Here is a 27,966-nt window from a genome sequence, read left to right as displayed (position 1 = left end):
GATGGGAAGGTGTAAAGGTGAGAACCCCAACTGAGAAACTTTGGTTCCTGCTGGCAAGGTGGAGCGGATGCTGGTATGAAAGGGTTAAATTTCACGCCTGTCATCACAAGATTTAAGGTTGATGTGGTGGGGAACTAAACAGCTTGAGGTGCTGCACTGTCACGCAATGCCAAACCAATAGCCCTTCAGGAGAATAGTTGATGGGATTAAATGAATGTTCAAGGATTAATGTGAAGTGATGGATGAACCCCCTCCCCTTTGACCCCCTGCCACCCCACCCACCCCAAACCCCACCCCTCTGCCGCCCTTGATACCTGATCTCATTCTGCTCATACCTTGCTGGAGGATCTTTCCAAAGTATTTATTGTGGATTGTACAGTTCCACCTCCGGCTCCGGAATTGGTACTGGCATTCTCTCACCCCCAGCCTGGCTCCCTTTGCCGCCTCGTTCACGATCTCGGGCTCGGTCTGGCACAGCTCAGCTTGCTTGCCTGCCAAACGCTTGGTCTTACGACAGATACTGTTGGGGTCCATCACCAAGGGGCTTCCCACTGCCCTGCACAAGATAAACACAAGGAAATCAGTGGAGCAGAGAAGGCAGGCCCAACGGTGGCAGGGTGTCTTGGTGTAACTTTGACTGAGTTAGCCAGATCACCTTGACCAACATTGATGCACTGGAGGTGATCAAACTGAAAGGTTCGCAAGGCTGATACAAGAACTACGTTTCCGCCTATGAGGGTGATGCATCTGCTTCTGGAAAAGAGAAGTTCAATAGGGTGGTAGTGGAGATGTTTTAATTTGCAGGAGAGAACATAACTAGAAGCCAAAAGTTAGAATTCAAACAACCTTTCCCAGAGAGGAGTGAGATCGTGGAACTCGCTCCCATAGAGAGTCATCGAGTTATGGAGTCATACAGCACAGAAACAGACACACTGCCCTCTAAACCTTTCCTATCCATGTACCTGCAAGTGTCCTTTAAAAGTTGTTATTGTACCTGCCTCAACCACTTCCTCTGGCAGCTCATTCCATATATAGACCACCTTCTGTGTAACGAACTAGCACCTCAAGTTCCTATAAAATCTTTCCCCTCTCACTAAAATATGCCCTCTATTTCTTGATTCCCCAGCCCTGAGACTGAGTGCATTTGCCCTATCTATGCTCTTCCTGATTTTATACAATGCTATAAGTTCCCCCCTCAGTCTCCTACGTCCCAAGGAAAAAAAGTCCTAGCCTGTCCAACATGCCTCACCAACATCTTGTACAACTGTAACATGACCTCCCAACTTCTCTATTCCGGGCCCTGGCTGATGAAGGCCAGTGTGTCAAACACCTTCTTCACTACCCTGTCTATTTGTGACTCCACTTTCAGGGAATCATGTACCTGAACTCCAAGGTCCCTCTGTTCTACAACACTCCCCAGGGCCCTACCATTCATCATGAAAGTACTACCTTGATTTGACTTTCCAAAATGCAACAGTTTGCACTTATCTGAATTAAACTCGAGTGGTTAAGGGTGGTTGAGAAAAATAACTGGGAGGCTGAATAAATATAAGTGGGATAAAGGAATAAGGTCAGGTGATCGGGTTAGATTACAAGGGCCGGGAGAAGATGCATACATGGATAGGAAACGACAACTGATCTGCCCAGGACCACAAGAAACCACAGAGAGTTGTGGACACAGCCCAGCACATCACAGAAACTAGCTTCTCCTCCATGGACTCTGTCTATACCTCTCACTGCCTTAGTGAAGCAGCCAGCATAATCAAAGACCCCGCCCACCTGGGTCATTCTCTCTTCTCTCCTCTCCCATCAGGTAGAAGATACAGGAACCTGAGGGCACGTACCACCAGGCTCAAGGACAGCTTCTATCCCACGGTGATAAGACTATTGAACAGTTCCCTTATACAATGAGATGGACTCTTGACCTCACAATCCACCTTGTTTGACCTTGCACCTTATTGTCTACATGTAATGCACTTCCTCTGTAGCTGTGACACTTTACTCTGTATTCCGTTATTGTTTTTACCCTGTACTACCTCAATGCACTGTGTAATGAATTGATCTGTACGAACGGTATATGCAAGACAAGTTTTTCACTGTACCTCAGTACAAGTCACAATAATAGACCAATACCAATACCAATAGAGGGATATGGGCCAAATGCAGGAAAATGGGATTAACATAGATAGGTATCTCAGTTGACATGGATGAGTCGGGCCTGCTTCCGTGCTGTATGACTCTATCACACCCTATGACTCTGTTTCTCTCTCCACAGATGTTGCCTGACCTGCTGAGTGTTTCTAGAATTTTCTGTTTCCAAGATGATTGTCATGATTTGGAATTAGGATGTTTTCAGATTCAGTAAAGTTGGAAATAGTAAAATTTGAGATTTAGTAATTTTGGGATTAGGAAGGTTTAGCTCTATGAACATTGGGATCAGTTATGGGATTAGAAGAGTTTGAGGTTTGTAAGAAAAAGATCTTGGGCATTAGATTAGTTTTGGGTGGGAAAGATTGGAATCAGAAAATATTAGGATTTACTATATTTGGAGTAGAGATGATGTAGGCTTGGGCAAATGTGGGATGTGGTCTCGTTGACATGGCCAACATTTTCTGCCATTCTCCAATGGAATTGAACGTGGAACCTTGAGCAGATCAGAGCTGAGAAGGTTTGGGCAAACATAGATCCGAGGTCAGGTTAGCTCTGGGAGTTGTTGGGTTTGCTGTTGGGGTGTCTGAGCTTAAACCAAAAAAGGGAGACATTTGAAAATACATAGACATAACAAAGTGAAGAGGCAATGTGACTCAGTCATGATGTGTAGAAGATATTATGGTACTGGAAGATTGGAATACTGCCAAGATGATGCTCTTATTCGTGAAGAATGGGGAGGCAGAAAGCAGTGGGCGTCATGTATTAGATTTTCAAAAGGTGTTCAACAAGGTGCCTCACAAAGGTTACCTTGCAAGATAAGAGCTATTGGTGTGGAAAATAATGTATTAACATGGATAGAGGATTGACTAACTAACGGGAAGCAGTGAGTGGGGATAAGGGGGACATTATCAGATCAGTAACCTGTGACCAGTGTGGGCTGCAGTTATTAACGCTGGGGCCACAACTGTTCGCAATATTTATTAGAGATTTAGAGGTGAATGTGCCGTTGCCAAATTTGTGAATAATGCATAAGTAGGAAGGAAGGTGACAGGCTCAAGGAAAGATTCTACCCACGCTGTTATAGGACTATTGAATGGTTCCCTAGTACGATAACATGGACTCATGACCTCACAACCTACCTCTTTATGGCCTTGCACCTTATTGTCTACCTGCACTGCACTTTATCTGTAACTGTAACACTTTATTCTGCATTCTGTTATTGTTTTCCCTTGTACGACTTCAATGCACTGTTGTAATGAAATGATCTGTATGAATGGCATGCAAAACAAAGATTTTCCACTGTACCTCAGTACATGTGACAATAATAAACCAATTTACCAGTTTACAGAGAAGTATTATGAATGGGCAAAAAGTTCAGAATCAGTATCAGGTTTATTATCACTGACTTATATGCCATGAAACTTGTTGTTCTGCGGCAGCAGTACAGTGCAAGACATGAAATTACTACAAGTTTCAAAAGAAATAAATAAATAGTGCAAAAAAAAAGCCAAATAGAGCAGTACAGCACAATATAGGCCCTTCGGCCCACAATGTTGTGCCGACCTTTAAAACCTTGCCTAAGCCTATCTAACCCCTTCCTCCCACATATTCCCCTATTTTAAATTCCTCCATATGCTTATCTGGTAATCTCTTGAGTTTGACCAATGTACCTGCCTCCACCACCGCCCCAGGCAGCACATTCCGTGCCCCAACCACTCTCTGGGTAAAAAACCTTCCTCTGATATCTCCCTTGAACTTCCCACCCATTACTTTAAAGCCATGCCCTCTTGGATTGAGCATTGGCACCCTGGGAAAGAGGCGCTGGCTGTACACATTATTCCTCTTAATATTTTGTACACCTCTATCATGTCTCCTCTCATCCTCCTTCTCTCCAAAGAGTAAAGCCCTAGCTCCCTTAGTCTCTCCTCATAATGCATACTCTCTAAACCAGGCAGCATCCTGGTAAATCTCCTCTGCACCCTTTGCAACGCTTCCACATCCTTCTTATAATGAGGCAACCAGAACTGGACACAATACAAGTGTGGTCTAACCAGAGTTTTATAGAGCTGCATCATTAAATGGAATACAATTTTTAAAATGTGAAATAGCTCATTCTGGAAGGAAGAATTTTCAAGCAGGTTATTATCTAAATGGCAAAAAGCTGCAGCTGAAAGGGATTTTGGGGCCATCGTACCTGAAACACAGAGAGTGAACCATCTGATGCAGCAGATAATCAGGAAGGCCAACTGAATGTTGGCTTTTATTTTAAGGAGGCTGGAGTATTGGAGAGAAGTTTAACTGCAAGTGTACAAGGTAGGGTGAGGCCACACCTACAGTACTGTGAACAGTTTCGGCCCCTTTATTTAAGTCCAGAGACGGTATCATTGGAGGCAATTCCGTCATGGTTCACCAGGATGATCCCCGGTATGGAGGGATTGTCCCATGAGGAAAGTCCTGGAGTATTGTGTCCAGTTTTGATAACCCTGTTGTAGGAAAAATATCATTAAGCTAGAAATAGTGCAAAGAAGATCTATGAGAATGTTAGCAGGTCTCCAGGGCCTTAGTTATAGGGAGAGGTTGGACAGGCTAGGACTTTATTCCTTGGAGCGTAGGAGACTGACGGGTGACCTTATAGAGGTGTGTAAAATCATGAGAGGCGTAGATAGGGTGAATGCACACAGTCTTTTTCCCAGGGAAAGGTAATCAAAGACTAGAGGTCATAGGTTTAAGGTGAGAGGGGAAAGATTTAAAATGGACCCGAGGGGAAACGTCTTCACACAGAGGGTGGTGGGTATATGGAATGAGCTGCCAGAGGAAGTGGTTGAGGCAGGTACAATAACAACATTTAAAAGACTTTTGGGCGTACATGGATCGGAAAGTTTCGGAGGGATATGGGCCAAAGGCAGACAAATGGGACTAGATTAGATGGGCATCTTGATTGGCATGGACGAGTTGGGCTGAAGGTCCTGTTTCTGTGACTCTAGGAAAGCTTGAACAGGTTGAGCCTGTACTGTTTGGAGTTCAGAAGAATGAGAGACGATCTTAAAGAAACATAAAATTCTTAGCAGGAAAGACAGAATAAATGCTGGGAGAGTCTTGGACCAGAGGGCATAGGCTCAGAATAAAGGGGCACCCACTTAAGACTGAGATGAGGAAGAATTTCTTCTCCCGAAGGGTCGTGACTCCTTGTAATTCCTTGCCCCAGAAGTTGCAGAGGTTGAATCATTGAACATATTCAGAGCTGGATTTTAATGTAAGGGAATCACATGTTCTGGGAATCAGGCAGGAGAGTGAATCTGAGGAAAGTTGAAACAGCCATAATGTCATTAACTGATGGTTAAGACTTGTGGGACTGAATAGTCTGCTCCTGTTTTGCTTTCTGCAGGTTTTCTATCAGAATGTCTCCCGTGTCTCTAAATCTTTCCTTCATTTCAATTAAGAGAATGAACTGTAACAGAGTGTTTAATTTCTCATATTTCCATACCACACAGAGGCCATTCAACCAATAATTGTATAATTTATGTTCTGTGTGTTATCTGTACCTACGTTCCCGTGATGCTGCTGCAAGCAAGTTATTCATTGTACCTGTATCCCACCGAACATGCACATGACATCTCCCCGTCGCCAGTCACTTCAGCTCCCCCTCCCACACTATCACTGATATGTCAGTCCTCGGCCTCCTCCACTGCCGGGAAAATTCCAAGCGCAAGCTGGAGGAACAGCACCTCATTTTCCGTCTTGGAACCTTGCAGCCTGACGGCATGAACGTTGAACTCTCCCACTTTGTCATCTCCACAACTCCTTCTCCTGCCCCCCACACACACACACCCCCATCCATGCTTCTTCTTTTCTTCCCTTTCCTAGCCTATCTCTCTTTTTTCTACCCCACTATCTTTGTTTTCTCTCCCTACCTTTGACCCGTCCTCCGGTGGATCTGCTCTCCCCTCCTCCCCCGCACCTGCCTATCACTATCTCTTACCTGCATCTACCTATCACCACCCTGTGCCCACCCCGCCTCCCCTCTTTTGACCACCTATCACTGCTCTGCTTTTCCCTCCTATATATGGGGCTTCCCCTTTTCCTATCTTCAGTCCTGAAGAAGGGTCCTGACCCGAAACGTTGACCGCCTGCTTTTCTCCACGGATGCTGTCTGGCCTGCTGAGTTCCTCCAGCAAGATAGTGTTTTCCATCTAGATTCCAGCATCTGCAGTCCTTTGTTTCACTGGTCAAACATGGGCAATCTACTATCTACCGTCCTCCCTCAGCTGATGAATCCGTGCTTCACCAAGCTGAACAACACTAGGAGAAAGCACTGAAAGTAACAGGAGCAAAGAATGTGCTGCAGGTGGGGATATGGTTGGCCACCATCAAGAGTGGCCTGGTAGCACCCTGCAGATTGAGTTCCAAAGGAAATAGCTGCCACCTTGTGAGTCAGATAGACCTTACCTGCTTGAAAACTATGGGAGGCCAAACTAAAGGAGGTAGGGAATTTGTTGGGTGGAAGTTAATGCAACTGATGCAGTCAATGTCAAAATTTCAGCCAGTGAACCAGAAGTGAGAACATGAAGCTATTATCTTCTGGTACTCCCAATCAAATCAACAAAACAGACATCGTAGGTTTACAAGCTATTGTATGTATAAACTTTCCAGACCTCTTGTTTAGATCTATCTTGGGCCCAACACATGATGCAATCATGAAGAAGGCAGGCCAGCAGCTCTACTTCGTTAGGAGTTTGAAGACATTCAGTTTGTCACCAAACACTCTTACAAATTTCTATAGATGTACGGTGGAGAGCATTCTGACTGGTTGCATCACTGCCTGGTATGGAGACTCCAATGTGCAGGATCGCAAGAGGCTGCATCACGGACACAACTTTCCCCACCTTCAAGAACATCTTCAAGAGGCGGTGCCTCAATAAGGCGGCATCCATCACTAAGGACCCTCACCATCCGGAACATGCCCTCTGCTTGTTACTAACTCTTCAGTATACAAATCATCTGAACTATCCAAAACTCTTGATAAGATTCCAACCTGAAACCCACATTTGGCCCATATTCTTCCAAATCTTTCCAATCCATGTACTGTCTTTTAAAAGTTATTCTACTTACCTCAACCACTTCTTCTGGCAGCTCATTCCATGTACTCATCACCCTCTGTGTAAAAACATTGCCCCTCAAATTCCTATTATTGGTATTGGTTTATTATTGTCACTTGTACCGAGGTACAGTGAAAAACTTGTCTTGCATACCATTCGTACAGGTCAATTCATTACACAGTGCAGATACATTGAGTTAGTACAGAGTGCATTGAGGTAGTACAGGTAAAAACAATAACAGAGTACAGAGTAAAGTGTCACAGCTACAGGGAAGTGCATTGCAGTAGACAATAAGGTGCAAGGTCAAACAAGGTAGATTGTGAGGTCAAGAGTCCATCTCAACGTATAAGGGAACTGTACAATAGTCTTATCACAGTGAGATAGAAGCTGTCCTTGAGCCTGATGGTATGTGCCCTCAGGCTCCTGTATCTTCTTGCTGATCTTTCCCTTCTCTCCTTAAACTCATGCCCTTTAAGTTCTTGATTCCCCAACCCTGGGAAAAAGACACCTCTATAAGATCACCTCACAGTCACCTACACTCCAAGGAAAAAAGTCCTAACCTCTCCCTGTAACTCAATCCCTCGAGTCCTGACAACATCCTTGTAAATATTTCCAGTTTAATAAAATCTTTCCTATAGCAGGGTAACAAAACTGAACGCGGTGGGCCTCACCAGCTTCTTGTACAACCAAAACGTAACCACCCAACTTCTGTACTCAGTGCCCTGACTGATGAATGCCAGTGTGCCAAAATCCTTCACCACCCTGTCTACCTGTCACACCACTTTCAGGGAACCATGTACTTGTACTCCTAGTTCTACAACACTCCCCAGGCCCTACCATGAGTTGGCGGGGTTCTTACATTTTTTTAAGGAGAATTTGAGAACATCATCGACATATTTTCTCTGTCCTCCTGGTAATTTCCTACTACGATGGAACTTGGGATAAAGAGTCCGATTCAGAAGTCTAGTCTTTGGCATGTGAGTGATGTGACCTGCCTACACAGCAGACTGATTGTAACTAGGACCTCAGTGCTGGGGACGTTGGCCTGAGCGAGATCACCAACACTGGTTCACTCATCCTTCCAGTGCATTTAGAAGATTTTGCAGAGACAACATCAGTGGTATATCCATCCGGTGACCTGAACTGCCTGTTGTAAGTAAATCCATGACTCAGAAGCATACGGGAGGCCAGAGATCCCTGCTACTCAGTGGACCATGAGCTTCTTGCTGGGGTTGAAGTCATGGTCTTCACTGTCTTCCTCAGATGGCCAAAGACCACACAGGGACACTGAGGCAATCACTGACATTTGCCTTTGTTGAGAAGCGTCTCCCCAGATATGGGAAATGGTCCACAGTCAGTGAACAGGAAACAGACCAATAAAAGAGCTGGTCATTGACTTCAGGAAGTGGGGCAGTGTACATGCTCCTGTTTACATCAACATTGCTGAGGTTGAGAGGGTTGAGGGTTTCATGTTCCTAGAAGTGAACATCACCAAGAGCCTGTCCTGGTCCAACCACATTGACGCCACGACCAAGAAAGCTCACCAGTGCACTGTGTAATGAACTGATCTGTACGAATGGTATGCAAGTTTTTCACTGCACCTCAGTACAATAGTAAACCAATACCAATACCAGTGTTTCTACTTCCTCAGGAGGCTAAAGAAATTTGGCATGTCCCCTTTGACCCTCACCAATTTTTATTGATGCACCATAGAAAGCATCCTATCTGGATGCATCACGGCTTGGTATGGCAACTGCTCTGCCCGAGACCACAAGAAACTGCAGGGAGTTTTGGACACAGCTCAGCACATCACGGAAACCAGTCTCCCCTCCATGGATTCTGTCTACACTTCTTGCTGCCTCGGTAAAGCACCCCAGACATTCTCTCTTCTTCCCCCCGCCCCCACTCCCATAGAGCAGAAGATACAAAAGCCTGAAAACACGTACCACAAGGCTCAAGGATAGCTTCTATCCCACTATTGTACGACTATTGAATGGTTCCCTAGTACGATTAGATGGACTCTTGACTTCGCAGTCTACCTTGTTGTGACCCTGAACCTCACCGTCTGCCTGCACTGCACTTTCTCTGTAACTCTCACACTTTATTCTGCATTCCGTTATAATTTTTACCTTGAACTACCTCAATGCACTGTTGTAATGAGTTGACCTGTATGGACAGTATGCAAGACAAGTTTTTCACTGTACCTCGGTACATGTGACAATAATAAACCAATTTACCAATTTACATTCTATAGTCTTGTTGTGGACTTTTATTGTCAGAGTGTGTATTGTACAACAGGGTAGGTTCAGAGATGAGTTTTGCTCCGTGGGTGATAAGCAATGACTCTCTTTGGAGCAGGCAGCAGGACAACTCCTCAGTAGTTACCACAATCAGATTGGTCTCCATTCTTGAACAGGATTATGACTACAGCATCTCCCTGGTCCACAGCATGTCATTCTATCATTTGCTTCAGTTAACAATTTGACAATGACTCAGGAGTTTGACCTCTGGAGTCTCGTCTGTGTACTGAAGCTCGATGACTGAAGTTGGGTTAACTTGGTTCTAGAGTGGACAGTTTCCCATTTGTCCAGTAAGTTAACACCATGCCCAGCGGGAAGCTTGTTAGTCGAGATATGGTTCACCATTGCAGCAAGAAAGATTGCCAACAGTGTTGGGGCGATCGTGCATCAATCTGCTGTGGACCCATTGGCTAAGCTCACGGCTGGCACGCCATCGTAAAACAGAAGATGGAGACTTTCAGTCACCTGGCAAATTTGCGCAGGATGTTCCATGGTCATCCTTGATCAACAGAATTAAATATTTCTGTAGGGAGGAAAAGGCCGTGTAATATGGTTGATTCTCTTATATCCACTGTGCCTCTGGATGGATGGCAGATACACAGTGATCCAACTGAGGAGGACTCTGGCAATGACTTTCCCTGTGACCGACAGCATCGTTACCCTGATCGGGTTGTCTCCTTTATTGGAGATGGCCACAATTATGGTATCTCAGAGGTACCCTGGGATGTCCTCCTCTTCCCAGACTCAGGAGATGAGGCTGTGAGTTTGTGACTAAAGACACAAGAGACTACAGAGGCTGGAATCTGAATAATATACAAGCTGCTGGACAAACGCAATGGACAAGTCTGGTTGAAGGGTCTCAACCCGAAACATCAACTGTCCATTTCCTTCCACAGAAACTTCCTGGCCCAATAGGTTCCTCCAGCAGCTGGTGAATTTGTGACTGAACTTCTCATCCACAGTTTTAGAACTTCAGCAGAGGTACATCTGCTCTTGAGGTCTTCTGAGTTGACAGCAGTTCTTTCCTTCTTCTCGTCAGTCAGGGGGTGGTGACAAAACTGTGATCGGTTTGCTGTGAAATGGCATTCACGTCAAGGCTAGGCTCAAGTTTTCAGTATATCCATTATTGCATATGTAAACCATCCAAACCTCTCGATTTCAGCCTGTAACTCACTCACAGGTATCCCTTATTCTGTGTACAAACCATTTGAAACTGTTGATTAGATTCCATCCTGTAACTCATTCCCAGATGTGCCCTAACATTACCAGTTGTGGAATGCGTACCCTTGTTTGCTTGTCAGTTTTATTATCCTTTCACCAGTTTCCCAGCTCTGTCTCTGTCACACACCTCACTGTGCCAAACACTTAGTAATGAAAAAATGAAAACAAACTGTTTTGTAATTAACCCTCCCAGCACAAATTTATTATGCACAAATATCAAATAGCTGACACTGAGCAAAGATCCGTAATTTGATCTTTTTGCTAACATTCATGAACCACTCAAGCATTGCATCAGAACTACATGTTTGGATTACAGGCTCATAACCAGCTACTGGGTAGCTCCTGTCTTGTGTGAACCTCACATCACATGGAACATAGAACACGGAACAATACAGCACAGGAACAGGCCCTTCGGCCCACCATGTCTGTGCTGAACAGTATGCCAAATTAAACTAAATCTCTGCTGCCTGCACATAGAACATAGAACATTACAGCACAGTACAGGCCCTTCGGCCCATGATGTTGTGCTGACATGTTATCCTGCTCTAATATCTATCTAACCCTTCCCTCCCACATAGCCTTCCATTTCTCGATCATTCATGTGGCTATGATCCATATCCCTCCATTCCCTGCATGATCGTGTGTCTAACAGCCTCTTAAACCCCACTATTGTATCCGCTTCCACCACCACCCCTGGCAGACCGTTCCAGGCACCCACCACTCTCTGTGTAAAAAACTTGCCGCACACTAAATTTTCCTCCTCTCACCTTAAATGCATGTCCTCCAGTATTTGACACTTCTACCCTGGGACAAAGAATCTGATTGTCCACCCTATCTATGCTTCACCTAATTTTATGAACTTTCAGATCACCCCTCAGCCTCCGCCACTCCAGAGAGAACAACCCAAGTTTGTCCAACCTCTCCTCATAGCACATGCCCTCTAATCCAGGCAGCATCCTGGCAAACCTGCGCCCTCTCCGAAGCCTCCACATCCTTCCTGTAATGGGGCGACCAGAAATGCACACAATACTCCATGTGTGGCATAACCGAGTTTTCTATATCACAATTGCATCCCCAGTGCTGAGACTCTTCCTTGCACTCTCCAGTTTAAAATTCAAGTGAATTAAAGAAAGCATTTTTCCACTGACCAGATCCCAAATGCTCTCTGGAAAATTTTGAACAGTCACTTATTTCATTGCTCTACTAATTAACTTTCATTGAAGTCCATAACCTTTATGTCCAACTGGAGTCATACAGCAATACAGCATGGATACAGGCCCTTCAGCCCAACCAGTCCATGCCGACCACGGTGCCCACCCAGCTAGTCCCAATTTCCTGTGTTCGACACGTCCCTCTAATTCCCGCCCCTCCATGTACCTATCCAAGTGCTTCTTAAACGATACTATTGTACTTGCCTCAACTACTTCCCCATTCCATGTACTCACCACCCTCTGCGTGAAAAAGTTACCCCTCAGGTCCCTTTCAAATCTTTTCCCTCTCACCGTAAACCTATGCCCCCTAGAGCGCTCACCCCACTGCACTTGGTGTTGGTATTGGTATTGGTTTATTATTGTCATTTGTACCGAGGTACAGTGAAAAACTTGTCTTGCATACCGATCGTACAGGTCAATTCATTACACAGTGCAGTTACATTGAGTCAGTACAGAGTGCATTAATGTAGTACAGGTAAAAACAATAACAGTACAGAGTGCTGCATTATCAGAGGTTTGTTCATCTTTCAGATGAGAAGTTTAGCTTAGGTCTCCCCTCTCAGATCCCGTATCAATGTTTTGAAGTGGAAGGGCGGAAGTGCGCTCATTGTCCTGCCTACTGCCAAATCTGGTCAATATCCCAGTGCTGACTGTGGGATCCTGCTATGTAGGGCATCCTGGGGTTACTTAGACTGCTAGAGAGATGCATAAATTGCTTCTTATAACCCACTTTGTAATTTCTGCATTTATTAACTATAATATAACAGGGTCCATCTTACCCCGTGCAAAACATTTTAAGGCATCAGATGCATTAAAAATGAAGGGAAGAAAGTTAGTGACCTTAAATTGGTTTTAAACCTCTGACTCCTACAGCGAAAGGAACAAGCCACTTCCTATCTACAAACTGTCCTCAGTGCAACAACTGGACCCTGAATTCATTCACGTAAGAGTCACAGAACTGTGCAGCACAGAAGCAGGTCCTTTGGTCCACCCTTGCAATGCCAACCATCATGCCTATCTATTCTAACCCCACTTGTCTGCAATAATTCCACATTCCTCCATGCCCTGCTCATCCAAGTACCTATCCAGATGCCTCTGGCATCTCGTTCCAGACACTGTAACACTTTACAGTGGTTCCGGCCACTGTCTGTAAGGAGTTTGTACGTTCTCCCCGTGTGTCTGCATGGGTTTCCTCCGGGTGCTCCGGTTTCCTCCCACATTCCAAAGACGTACGGGTTAGGAAGTTGTGAGTTGTGGGCATGCTATGTTGGTGCCGGAAACGTGGTGACACTTGCCAGCTGCCCCCAGAACACTCTACACAAAAGATGCATTTCACTGTGTGTTTCAATGTACATGTGACTAATAAAAATATCTTATCTTATTTTAGCTTATCTTTCTGTGAAACATTTACCCCTCAGATCCACTTTAAACCTTCTCCCTCTCACCTTAAAACTCTGCCCTGTACTTTTAGACACCCCTACTGTGAGAAACAGATTCTGGCTGTTATCCTTTCTATACATAGAACATAGAACACTACCGCACAGTACAGGCCCTTCAGCCCACAATGTTGTGCCAACATTTTATCCTGCTCAAGGATCTCTCTAACCCTTCCCTCCCACATAGCTCTCTATCATTCATGTGTCTATCTAAGAGCCTCTTAAATGTCCCTAATGTATCTGCCCCCATAACCTCTGCCGGCAGTGCTTTCCACGCACCCACCACTCTCTGTGTAAAGAACTTACCTCTGATATACCTTCCTTCAATCTCCTTAAAATTATGCCCCCTTGTGTTAGCCATTTTCGCCCTGGGAAAAAGTCTCTAACTGTCCACTCGATCTATGCCCCTTGTACACCTCTATCAAGTCACCTCTCATCCGCCTTCTCTCCAAAGAGAAAAGCCCTAGCTCACTCAACCTATCCTCATAAGACATGCTCTCCAATCCAGGCAGCAGCCTGACAAATCTCCTCTGCGCCCTCTCGAAAGCTTCCACATCCTTCCTATAATGAGGCGACCAGAACTGAACACAATACTCTAAGTTGCCTCTCATAAACTTATAAACCTCTGTCATGTCACCCCTCAGCCTCCTTCGCTCCAGGGAAAACAGACCCAGCCTATTCAATCTCGCCTGATAACCCAAGCCCTCCCCAATCCGGGCAACATCTTTGTGAATCTTTTCTGCAGCCTCTCTAGCTCAATCACATTCTTCCTATAGATGATCTGTTTGGAGGCTGGAGCAGACTCAGAGAATCTATTTGCAGGAGGAGGTCTCCCTGCCCACTGAGCGCAGTATCAGTCCCCCTCCCCAGCTCTCTCCCTGTTACTCCAAATGTCTTTCAGTGGGTTGTTGATTTATATGAATTGGACTTTTGTGGCCTCAGGGAAATCCCAAATAAATTTCAAATTGGCAAAAAAAAATACTTTGGGAATTTATGTGAATTAGACCATAGAGTCATAGTGTCATATGGCATGGAAACAGGCCCTTCAGCCCAACCAGTCCATGCCGACCAAGATGCCCATCTAAGCAAGACTCATTTGCCCGCATTAGGCCCATATCCCTCTGAACCTTTCCTTTCTATGTACCTGTCCAAGTACCTTTTAAATGTTGTTAATGTACTTGCCTCAACCACTACCTCTGGCAGCACATTCCCTCTGGGTAAAAAAGTTACCCCTCAGGGTCCTATTAAATTTCTACCCTCTCACCTTAAACCTGTGCCCTCTAGTTTTTGATCCCCAACTCTGGGAAAAAGTCTGTGTGCATTTATCTATCTATGCCCCTCATGATTTTATACACCTCTCTAAGATCACCCCTCATTCTCCTATGCTCCAATGCATAAAATCCTAGCCTGCTCAACCTCTCTCTATAAAACTCAGTCCCTCAAGTCCTAGCAACATCGTCAGAAACTCAGAAGATTATGTTGCAGCTTTATAAAACTCTGGTTAGGCCACATCTGGAGTATTGCACTCAATTCTGGTCACCCCATTATAGGAAGGACGTCAAGGCTTTGGAGAAGGTGCAGAAGAGGTTCACCAGGATGCTGCCTGGATTAGAGGGCATGTGCTATAAGGAGAGGTTGGACAAACTTGGGTTGGTTTCTCTGGAGCGGCGAAGGCTGAGAGGAAACCTGATAGAAGTTTATAAAATTATTAGAGGCATAGATAGAGTAGACAGCCAATATCTTTTCCCCAGGGTTGAAATATCTAATACTGGAGAGCATGCAGTTAAGGTGAAAGGGGGTGAGTTCAAAGGAGATGTGTGGGGCAAGTTTTTTTTACACAGAGAGTGGGGTTGCCTGGAATGCACTGCCAGGGGTGGTGACGGAGGCAGATATGATGGAGGTATTTAGATAGGCCCATGAATGAGCAGAGAGAGGGATATGGACATAGGCACGGTAACATAGTGGTGAGCATAACGCTTTACAGCGCCAGCGACACGGGTTCAAATCCGGCCGCTGTCTATAAGGAGTTCGTACGTTCTCCCCGTGTCCGCGTGGGTTTCCTCCGGGTGCTCTGGTTTCCTCCCACATTCCAAAGATGTACGGGTTAGGAAGTTATGGGCCTGTTATGTTGGCGCCGGAAGTGTGGCGACACTTGTGGGCTGACCCCCAAAATCACTAGGCAAAAAATGTATTTCACTGTGTGTTTCGACGTACATGTGACTAATAAAGATCTTATCTTATCATTGTGTAGGCAGAAGGGATTAGTTGAGTTAGGTGTTTAATTACTAGTTTAAGTAGTTCAGGACAACATTATGGGCCGAAGGGCCTGTTCCTGTGCTGTACTGTTCTGTGCTCCACCTCTGTAGGGGCTGCTGACTCTGGCTGAGGACTGCCTATACAGCATGCCAATCTTTTCTGTGCTCTTTCCAGCTCAGTAGCATCTTTCCCGTAGCAAGGTGACCAAAACTGGACACAATATTCCAAATGCAGCCTCACCAATGTCCTGTGCAACTGCAATATAACAGCTGAAGACAGGGTGTGGGGTATCTGGAACACTACTCAGAGAGACATTGCTCCACCACTGGGCACAACAGTGAGTCTAGGGGCTGAACAGAGAGTCTTCAAGTTTGTAACTTATGGTCATTTTTATGTTTTTATGTCTTTGCACTGTACTGCTGCTGCAAAATGGCAAATTTCACAACATATGTCAGTGATAGTAAACCTGATTCTGATAGTAAACCTGATTCTGATTCTGAGTCAGGTACACCAGGATGTCTTCAGGATCTTTCAAATTTCTGCATTTGGTCAATTATATATGGAACTTTGAGACATCCTAAGGCACAAATAGCTGGTGTCAACTGGCTTGATTAGACCAAATATTGAGTTATAATCTAAAAAACTGAATTAGTAAATTGTTAAATTGGTTTATTATTGTCACATGTACCAAGGTACAGTGAAAAACTTGTCTTGCATCCCGTCCATACAGATCAATTCATTACACAGTGCATTGAGGTAGTACAAGGGAAAACAATAACAGGATGCAGAATAAAGTGTTACAGTTACAGAGAAAGTGCACTGCAAGGTGCAAGGTCATAACGGGGTAAATTGTGAGGTCAAGAGTCCATACTATCATACTAGGGGACTGTTCATTTAGCAGCTGCAGTCATTTGACGTACCAGAAATGTAGACCATGCCCTTGAAAGCACTTGGCCATTTGACTAGATTCAATCCATACTGTCACATCAGTGCTTCAGCTTAGCAGGTCATTTGAATGGTGGCACCAATATGGTGCTGCACTCCCTCAGTACTGCACTGCAGAGTCAGTCGAAATCTTGTCAATAAACCCATGACTGTTTCACTTGCATCTAAACCTTCTGCAATCCTGCCTCCACACTCTGGATTCTCCTCAAGATCCTGTGTTCCAAAATCTCAGTCAACTTCCCACACCTAAAGCTAAAGTGATCAAGGAATGCACATCTTTAATCACTCCAACTTCATACACTGGGATGCAACATCTGCCTTCATCTGCTAGACCTATGCTCTAGGCTCTCACTTTCAACATCTGTGTCCCTCTACCGCTCCCCCAAATCCAACCTCTTCTACTAAGTATCAAAAATGTACTGCACTTTCTCTGTAAATAACACTATATTCTGCATTCGGTTATTGCTTTTCCCATGTACTACCTCAAAGTACTTACGTTTTGAAATGATCTGCATGGATGGCTTGCAAAACAAAGTTTTTCACAGTATCTCGGTACATTTGACAATAATAAACCAATTACCAATCTGTCCTAATGTCAACTTACATGGCTTTAGAACACAGAACATAGAACAGTACAGCACAGAACAGGCCCTTTGGCCCACAATGTTGTGCCGACATAACTATTCCCTCCTACCTACAGAATGTCCATATCCCTCCATTTTCCTCTCATTCATGTGCCCATCCAAGCCCCTCTTAAAAGTCCTCAATGAATTTGCCTCCACCACCCTATCAGGCAACATACTCCAGGCATCCACCACTCTCTCAGTAAAACTTACCCCTCATGTCTGTTCTGAACCTACCCCTTCTCATTTAAATGCATGCCCTCGGGTATTGGATCGCTCAATAATGGGAAAAATGGGCTTTGTCAATTCTTCATTGTTGGAACTCCCAGGATGCACCTTGGGATGTTCTACTCCAAGAAAGGCGCTACACAAATGTAAGTTATTTTTTGGTCACACCATAACCTATTTAGCTTCGTCGTTGGAAAATCCCCTGGTTTGGCAGTGGTTATGCTCTTTGTTTCGGGGTGAGGTGGGATGGTGGGAAGTGGGGAGGATGTTGGGAAGGACAAGTCTAAATAATCTCAGCAAAGGAACAGCAGGAAATAACTGGCTTTAAAATTTACAACAGTAAATTTTAGGCATTTGAAACAAAATGTGACATTTATAAAGTACACTTATGATAACTTTTATAAATGAGCTGCGTTGTACATAGTTTTTTTTTACAAGACTTATCTTGTCACCACCAGATGGTAATGTTTCAATATCCAACAGTCAGGAACGTCCAAGAGCATTAATCGTGTCAAATGTGAATCAATTCATACAGTCACTGAAAGGTCTGGCTCTTTCTTCACATCCTCATTTTACACAAGTCAGATGGATAAAGATCTGAACTATCCCTGCCAGGAAACTACACCTGCTGCCTCTCAGCCCAGCTTCAAGCAGGCCTTCTACACACAGCTGTGTGTAGCTTTATCACTGCTCTTTCATCATGGTTGGTTCAGAATCCCAGAACTGAAGCCCCAGCACATTGTGAGGGCATCTTCATCAGGAGGGCTCCAGGGATGATGAGGGGAGCTCAGCACCCATGGATAATTGGGAATGGGCAAAAACTGCAACAGAGTGCAATCCTGCAATTGATAAATAATAAGCTTCTTTTAAACACCTTCATAATTCAAAGTTTAATGAAGTTATAAGATAAGATATCTATTAGTCACATGTACATCGAAACACACAGTGAAATGCATCTTTTGCGTAGAGTGTTCTGGGGGCAGCCCGCAAGTGTCGCCACGCTTCCGGTGCCAACATAGCATGCCCACAACTCACAACTTCCTAAACCGTACATCTTTGGAATGTGGGAGGAATCCGGAGCACCCGGAGGAAACCCACGCAGGGGAGAACATACAAACTCCTTACAGACAGTGCCTGGAATTGACACTACTGTGCCTGCCCCTACACTACCGTGCCTGCCCAGAACAGCACAGAAGCAGGCCCTTCAGCCCAAACATTCTGCACCCATCATCAACCATCTGTTTACACTAATTGTACATAAATCCCTGTTATTTTATCCTCCCCTCATTCCCACCAACTCCCCCCAGACTCTACCACTCACTGTGAATTCCCCGGGGCAATTTACAGTGACCAATCAACCCACCAACTGGCACATCTTTGGGATGTGGGAGAGAACCGGAGCACCCGGAGGGAATCCACACGGGGTCACAGGGAGAAGGTGAAAAACTCCATACAGACAGCAGCATCAGAGGTGGTGATTGAACCCAGGGCTCTGGAGCTGTGAGGCAGCAGTTCTGCTATCTACACCACTGTGCTTCCCTAATTTCATTAACTCTGTTACAGTTGTCTTTATTTTATCCAGGATGCCAAATACTAGAGGGTGTGCATGTAAACTGAGAGGGGGAGAGTTTAACGATGTGCAGGGCAAGTTTTTGACACAGAGAGTGGTGGGTGCTTGAGACAGGCTGCCAGGGGTGGTGGTGGAGGCAGATATGATAGAGGTGTTTAAGAGGCTGTTAGATAGACACGTGAATATGCAGGGATGGAGGGATGTGGATCATGTGCAGGTAGAAGAGATTTAGTTTAATTTGGCAGCGTGTTTGGCACAGACATTGTGGGCCAAATGGCCTGTTCCGGTGCTGTGCTGTGTTCCAAGTGGAAGGAGACTAAAAATGACAGTAAATGTGAGGAATTTGATGGAATTTATTGCAGAGAGGTGATCGTTGCCTACACTGCACAAGCCTCATTGTCCGACTGCACCAGGGCTACGATGTTTGCTTTGGCACGGTCCCTGGCGGAGACTTCCATGGGGATCCTAGTTCCCAGCGATTCGACCCGGCCCTGTTCGACGCAGTGTCTGTCTTGGCACAGTAGTTGGCTGCACTCACACAAGGGTTTCAACAGCTGGCGAGGCCCCACCCGCCAGCATCATGGGCAGCCAAAGAGGACAGTGCTATTGGTGTTGCCCATGGGTTCTTGAAAAATTGTAAAATTACTCGGTTTTATTTACATTTAAAACACAGCCCTGCCCCCAAAATTACATTGCAATCAACTTAAGATAATAAGAAAATGAAAACTTCTTATCCATCTCTGAGCAGCTTTTGTCTCCTATTCATGTGAAAGGAGTTGCTGTGCTTGTACCAAGATATAACCCAGCTTCGATACAGCAGGCAGGCTCAGCTTGAGAGCCAGGAAGCATGCGAGAGTTCACACCTCAGGTTAGACTTCAGGAGGAGTCTTCCCAGGGTAACAACAGAGCCAGAACAGTCTCTGTCAGGTTCAGGCCAGACAGGAGACTGGGACGATAAACTGAAAGTACTGGTAAATCTCAGCAGGTCAGGCAGCATCTACAGAAAGAGAAACTGTTACTGTCTCAGTTCTGAGCTTCTTATTCGAATAATACAGGACAGAAACCGGCCCTTCGGCCCAACTCGTCCATGCTGGCCAAGATGCCTATCTAAGCCAGTCCCATTTGCCCACATTGAGCCCATATCCCCCTAAACCTTTCCTATCCATGTACCTGCCCAAGTGTCTTTTAAGTGTTGTTATTGTACTGTACTACATCAATGCACTCTGTACTAACCCAATGTAACTACACTGTGTAATGAAGTGACCTGTACAATCGGTATGCAAGACAGGTTTTTCACTGTACCTCGGTACAAGTGACAATAATAAACCAATACTAGTACCAGTACCAATACCCACCTCTACCAGTTCCACTGGCAGTTCAAGCATGTGGAGATCCTGGCATTAACACTAGGCAGGGTGTATGGAGATATGTGGACAACTCCTGCATTAACACTAGGCAGGGTGTATGGAGATATGTGGACAACTCCTGCATTAACACTAGGCAGGGTGTATGGAGATATGTGGACAACTCCCGGCATTAATACTAGGCAGGGTGTATGGAGATACATGGACAACTCCTGCATTAACACTAGGCAGGGTGTATGGAGATATGTGGACAACTCCCGGCATTAATACTAGGCAGGGTGTATGGAGATACGTGGACAACTCCCGGCATTAACACTAAGCAGGGTGTATGGAGATACATGGACAACTCCCGGCATTAATACTAGGCAGGGTGTATGGAGATACATGGACAACTCCCGGCATTAATACTAGGCAGGGTGTATGGAGATATGTGGACAACTCCCGGCATTAATACTAGGCAGGGTGTATGGAGATATGTGGACAACTCCCGGCATTAATACTAGGCAGGGTGTATGGAGATACATGGACAACTCCCGGCATTAACACTAAGCAGGGTGTATGGAGATATGTGGACAACTCCTGCATTAATACTAGGCAGGGTGTATGGAGATACATGGACAACTCCTGCATTAACACTAGGCAGGGTGTATGGAGATACATGGACAACTCCCGGCATTAATACTAGGCAGGGTGTATGGAGATACATGGACAACTCCCGGCATTAATACTAGGCAGGGTGTATGGAGATACATGGACCACTCCCAGCATTAACACTAGGCAGGGTGTATGGAGATACATGGACCACTCCCGGCATTAACACTAGGCAAGGTGGAAGACCTGTACTGGGGTGTTGAAATGGCTCCTGATGGAGGGTTTCAACCTGAAATGTCAACAATTCCTTTCTCTCCACAAATGCTGTCCGACCCGCTGAGTTCCTCCAGCAGATTGTTTACTGTACTTTTATGCTTGGCAACGATGGCAGATAATAAACATTTCACAACACACAAAGCAATACATCCTCTGATACTTCCTAAGGACTTTAAGGAATATCTCACTGAATACAGAGCAACACCCACAAAATGCTGGAGGGAAATAAACCTTCTTATTCTGGCTTCTGCCCTCTTCCTTTCCAGCCCTTCATCAGGACTGGAAAGGAAGAGGGAAGAAGCCAGAATAAGAAGGTCGGGGAACGGGGAGGAGCACAGACTGAAAGGTGATAGTTGAGTCCAGGTGAGACGTAGGTGGGTGGGGTGGGAGGGATTAAAGGGAGTGATGTAAGAAGCTGAGAGTTGATTGATGGAAGAGGCAAAGGGCTGAAGAAGGAGGAATCCAGTAGGAGAGGACAGTAGACCCTGGAATAAAGGGAAGGAGGTGGGGAATAGATGGGAAGGTCATGAGGGTGAGGGAGGGGAAAGGGAATGAGTGAGGGGTCCACAGGAATGAGGGAAACAAATGGAGGGAGGGGATAGGGGTGGAGTTACTGGAAGTTAATGTTGAGGCCGTCAGGTTGGAGACTCCCAAGGCGGAACATGAGGTGTTGTTCCTCCAACCTGCGTCTGGCCTCAACGTAGCAGTAGAGGAGACCGTGGATAGACATGTCAGTATGGGAGTGGGATGTGGAATTGATGTGGCTGGCCACGGGGAAATCCTGGCTTTTGAATAAGGAATCAATCTCCTTTGTCAAAAATCAAACCGACTCTCTTACCTCATTTCTCAACACCCTGCTTCTCCCAAAGGCGGACTTTTAAGCAACTTACACCTTTCAGTTCAACTTCTGTCCCATATCTCAAAGTCAAAGTCGAGTTTATTGTCCTATGCACAAGTCCATGTGTGCACAGGGGCAATGAAAAACTTACTTGCAGCAGCATCACGGGCACACAACATCAGATAAGCAGCATTCACAAGAAAAACATCAAATAAATATAAATAATACACAATTTTTACAAGAAAGAGCACAATTAGAACAAAAGAAAACAAAGTTCATTTTAGTGCAAAGTGAGTAAAGTGGTCATAGTGTTGCTGAACTGTAGTGATTAGGATTGTGCAGGCTGGTTCAAGAACCGAATGGTTGAAGGGAAGTCGCTGTTCCTGAACCTGGTGCCAACCATCCATTATTGCCTATAAATAGTTCTGACTGAACACCTTAGTTATTCCCCAGCAACAAACAAACTACTGGAGGAATTCAGTGGATCAAACAGCATCAGTGGGGGGAAGGTATTGCCAACATTTTGGGTCAAGACCCCATATCAGGACCACTTCAAGCCTCAGCTCTAAATGTCAAGAATTCTTTTCCCCCCACAGATCCTGCTTGACCCGATGAGTCCCTCCATTAGGTTGCTTTTTGCTCCAGATTACAACATCTGCAGTCTGCATTAATCATTCCCTATTTCCCCAGAGTTAAATGAAGACCCCTTTCTAGCACTGGAATTAGAATTGGAATTGGTTTATTATTGCCACATGTACCGAGGTACAGTGAAAAACTTGTCTTGCATACCGTTCACATGGATCAATTCATTGCACAGTGCATTGACGAAGTACAAGAAAGCTCACCAGCGCCTCTACTTCCTCAGGAGGCTAAAGAAATTAGGTTTGTCCCTTTTGACTCTCACCAACTTTTACTGACGCACCATAGAAAGCATCCTATCTGGATGTATCACGGCTTGGTATGGCAACTGCTCTGCCCAGGACCACAAGAAACTGCAGAGAGTTGTGGACACAGCCCAGCGCATTACGGACAGCAGTCTCCCCTCCTTGGACTCTGTCTTTACCTCTCACTGTCTTGGTGTAGCAGCCAGCATAATCAAAGACCCCACCCACCAGGGACATTCTCTCTTCTCTCCTCTTCCATCAGGTAGAAGATACAGGAACCTGAGGGCACGTACCACTAGACTTAAGGACAGCTTCTACCCCACTGTGATAAGACTATTGAACGGTTCCCTTATACAATGAAATGGACTATGACCTATGACTTCATGATCTACCTTGTTGTGACCTTGCACCTTATTGCACTGCACTTTCTCTGTAGCTGTGACACTTTACTCTATACTGTTATTGTTTTTTTTTACCTGTATGACATTAATGCACTCTGTACTAACTTGATGTAACTGCACTGTGTAATGCATTGACCTGTAAGATTGGTTTGTAAGACAAGTTTTTCACTGTACCTCGGTACAAGTGACAATAATAAACCAATACCAATACCAATAACAGAATGCAGAGTAAAGTTTCACGGTTACAGAGAAAGTGCAGTGCAGGCAGACAATAAGGTTAAAGGGCATAATGAGGTAGATTGTCAGGTCAAGAGTCCGTACTAGGGAACCATTCAATAGTCCTATAACAGCGGGATAGAAGCTCTCCTTGAGCCTGGTGGTGCATGCTTTCAGGCCTTTGTATCTTCTGCCCGATGGGAGAGGAGAGAATGTCCCGGGTGTGTGGGGTCTTTGATTATGCTGGCTGCTTCACCAAGGCAGCGAGACATTTGACGCTTTTCATCAGTACACTACTATAGGGCCATGATATAACAGCAGAGAGAAGACAGCAAAACAACCAAACAGCTCAAGATTTCATATCATTGGGAAAGCTGGGTGACGGGAGCTAAAGAATGGGGAAGGAGGGTGTCGGGGTAAGTAATTTAATGCCATCATCAAGAAAATATTTTTGTATCACAGTGAAATCTTGCTCTGCTTCTGAAATGTAACTTTCAGTGAAGGTGATTAATCAGCACTTTTTTGTGGGTTTTTTTGGAGGGTCTCTGGTACTTGCACTAGAACTGTGTTGGCACTGAAAGGGTTAAGTTGCAAGAACAGGATGCATAAGCTTCATTCTCATGCGTTTAACTTGGGTGGTGATCTGATCAAGTGGTTTAAAATGAAAAGCGGATCCACTGGGTTGTATACGGAGAATTTACCTCCCCTGATGAGTAAATTCAAATCAAAGGGGAAAGTGAAACGATTGAAAATTAAAGAAAATTAAATCAGGAAAACAGAGACACACACACACACACACACACACACACACACACACACACACACACACACATACACACACACACACACACACACACGCACATACACATACACACACATACATACACATACACACACATAAACATACACACATACACAAACACACAGAAACATACATAATTCACACAGTTACACACTCAAGTACATACAGAGGTATTACCCACACAAACACATACACACTCATTCACACAGATGCACATACAGAGACACAGACACGCACAGTTATAAGCATATATTTAATCAAACACACACACACACACACACATCAGATGCATAGTTATACACATCCAAGACATACGTACATTCATGCACATTCACACACACATGTGTACCCATGGACACGCACACAGACACACATGCACATGATCAGTTTCTCTCTCTCTCACTTACACACAAACACACACACACAGACATGAATATTGACACACAGAAAGACAGACATATTTCAGACCCACACACACACACACACACACACACACACACACACACACACACACACACACACACACACACACAGATATACTTGCACTCAGACACACACATACACCCCTTTGGAATCTGTCCCATGACCTACTGTGAACAGATTGCCGTAAGAATGAATGGGGAAATGCCTATAACACACCGTGCAATTAACACACGAGCACCGGGAGAATTTAGTAAAGGTTTGCTGGAAATTAACTAGCAAGTAAACTCATCTAGCGCTCTCTCTCTCTCTCTCTCTCTCTCTCTCTCCCCCCCCCCCCCCCCTCTCTCTCTCTCTCTCTCTCTCTCTCTCTCTCATCTCACTGCTTTGGGACGTGAGCTGGTTCACTGTACGTTGTCACCGCTCTGGGCATTGGCGAGGCTAACGACTCGGGGCGGTGTGTTTTGGAGATGGCTCTCCCCAGGGACAAGTTTGACGAGGGCTGCCTTCCTGAAAATGTGGTCGGGCAGATATTTCTCCCTCTGTCTTTGGGGAGAGGAACAAGCATTCCTGTCATCGAGAGAGCACTCGCTGTGCAAGAAATGTGTTTCATGAAATGTATGTTGCCGTGTGTGCAGCGGGTAAAACGCCTTTAATTAAGTAGAGAGCACCCTTTACACGCGTCAATAACTCTGAGCATCTTAACACTTTTGTTCAGGTGTAAAGTTCTGGCAGAAATGTAACATAGGGAGAACCCAGCGTGCGAGAGAGGAGGTGAATGGAAAGAGACGGAGTAAAGGGCAGAGGGACAGAAACAGACAGGGTGAGGAGAGAGGTCGGTAACAAGCAAGAGAGACCAGAGGGAAGGGAGGAAATGAGAGAGAGGAGGTTCTAGGAAAGGAGTTACAGAGGGAAATAGGGACACGGGAAAGGGGTAGGTTCAGAATCAGAGGGAGACGGACAGAAAGAGGGGAAGTGAGAGAGAGAGAGAGAGAGAGTGGGACAGGAAAGAGATGAGAGGTACAGAGAGAGAGGGGAAGACATGAGTGAGAGGGGGAGAGGGAAAGGGGCGAGAGAGATAGGGGCTGTGTTGAGATCTGTAATGAGGCAGACGGGCGAGAGGGAAGAGAGAGAGAGAGGGGGGGGGGGATACAGAGAGAGAAAGAGGCCGGGAAGTAAGGAAGGAGAAAGAGACAGCAGGGGAGAAGGGAGAGGTGCAAAGAAAGAACAGGAGAGGGTGACGAGGGGAGAGCGCAGAGAGAGGAAGGGAGGCAGAGCTCTCATTACTCACCACCAGAGGCTAATGATGTTGGCAGGGCAGAGCAGCAAAAAGAAGAGAGCGAGTTGTCCCCGGGACACCGGCTCCATTCTCTGGTTCACGGCGCTGTTGAGCTCAGGACCAGCCTCTTGACAGTCGCCTCCACTCGGCCCGATCAGACGCGGTTCTCGGCGGAGAGTGTGGGTGATGAGGGGCGTGGGCTGGGAGATGAGCTGTCTTCGCACCGTCCCGGGCAAGAGATGGAGAGACGCTCCCGGGACCTGGCACCCCCGAGGCGGAGGTAGTCTTCAGCTCCGAGGAGTCGAGGTGTTGGCGGCGCGTTGAGCTGAGATCTGGAGAAGAGTTCGGAGGATGTTCTCATTGGAAGGAAGGCAGATCTGGGTCAACATGGAACCGACGTGGAGAAGCTTGGAGATCTGAGGAACCAGGTGCCGGACAAGATAGACAAGGCGCTGAAGAGTTAGGAGTCTTCACAAGGGAAAGGGGATGGGGGGGAAATCTTCTAGGATCTTCCAGAGAAGGTGGGAACGTGGTTAAGGATAATTCAGAACCCCCTCGCTCGGCTTGGAGACCTCAGATAGTTCTCGGTAGCTCGGAAGGTTGGATTGATTGAAGAATTGGAAGAGAGTTGAGTCAATTTCGTGGGAAGTCCAGTCAGTGCGCGGAAAGGGAGCTGCGGTCAATCTGTCCCGGCTGGGATCATACCCAACTGCAGACCAATACCCTGTCCCTGCAAGGGTATGGGTGTCGGGGATTCGTTTCACCTATCAATAGTTATCTCACAAGTGGACCGGACCAGGAGACGCGCCCTGGAGAGAGTTGGAAGGAATCGGCGATCAGAATCTCAGCCAGGAACAGATTGTAAATTAAGTCAGTCACGGCGTGAAAGTGAAAGAAGGTGGAGAGGGAGACAGAGGGGTTAAAGGCGGCGGGATCGTTCAGCGATACGTTAGAGGGAGCACAGCCAGTTTGTTGTGGGTTCTCTCCCCCCCCCCCCCCCCCCCACCACCACCAGAGTTAGCGGTGAGTCCCCGGCGATCTGGTCCCTGACCGGCTGCGCTCGCCTCTGCGCCGCGCTCTCAGATTTTACTGAATGCTGTTTGCCAGCGAGGGGAACAATCACTTTGTTCTTCCACACATTCGCTCGTCTTACGTTCTCCGCTGACGTCGCCCCCAGCCAGGGAGAGAGAGAGAGAGAGAGAGAGAGAGAGAGAGAGAGAGAGAAAAGCTGTTTATGTGTCAGTCAAGAGCGTGAGAGGGGTTGATCTGTGCAAGGGGAGGTGGCGAGGCAGGGTCGCTGGCGGATCTGTTTACTGTAAGCAGTAATGGATATAAGGGAAGGTGAGGGGTTGGGGGGGGAGAAGGGGAGCGGAGGTGGTAAAGGGCTCAGTAAAACCACCTGGGATCCTAACACAGGTAGAGAGAGACGCGCGCGTGTGTGTGTGTGTGTGTGTGTGTGTGTGTGTGAGAGAGAGAGAGAGAGAGAGAGAGAGAGGAGGGGGAAACTATGCGATAGATGTGCAAAGGGGCAGAGAGAGAGAGACTTGAGGAGGTGCCGAGACAGGTAAGCTGTAAGGTAGACAGAAAGTGCGCAAGAGAGAAAGAAAGAGCGACATCTCTGAGACACAGGCGACTGCAGATGCCGGAATCTGGAGCAACACACAATCTGCTGGAGGAACTCAGCGGGTCGGGCAGCATCTGTGTGTGTGTGTTTGGGGGGGGGGGGGGGGGGGGGGGGGGGGGTTGGGGGAAGGAATTGTCGACGTTTCGGGTGGAAACCCTGCATCAGGACATCTCTTGATGCAAAGAGAAACAGCGGGAAAACAGGCGCTCCAGCCCATCGAGTCAATGTTGCATA

At 46.0% G+C, this 27,966-nt stretch overlaps 1 protein-coding gene across 1 annotated transcript in view; it reads right to left on the bottom strand.

Annotated features, from left to right (window-relative positions):
- Positions 1-27,067, bottom strand: part of LOC127576911 (protein Wnt-6-like) — an 88,565-nt gene extending 61,498 nt beyond the window's left edge. Inside the window, exons 1-2 of the mRNA XM_052027769.1 lie at positions 26,121-27,067; positions 336-556 (exon numbers count right to left, since the gene is read on the bottom strand). Coding sequence (XP_051883729.1) covers positions 336-556; positions 26,121-26,197 — 298 coding nt within the window. The 5' untranslated portion in view covers positions 26,198-27,067. The remainder of the gene's footprint in view (positions 1-335; positions 557-26,120) is intronic.
- Between the last annotated feature and the right edge of the window lie 899 nt (positions 27,068-27,966).

This window comes from Pristis pectinata, chromosome 1, assembly GCF_009764475.1.
Source record: "Pristis pectinata isolate sPriPec2 chromosome 1, sPriPec2.1.pri, whole genome shotgun sequence".
Classification (NCBI taxonomy): Eukaryota; Metazoa; Chordata; class Chondrichthyes; order Rhinopristiformes; family Pristidae; genus Pristis; species Pristis pectinata.
The sequence above is the reverse complement of the archived record's forward strand: the minus strand, read 5'-3'. Positions and strand labels throughout refer to the sequence as shown.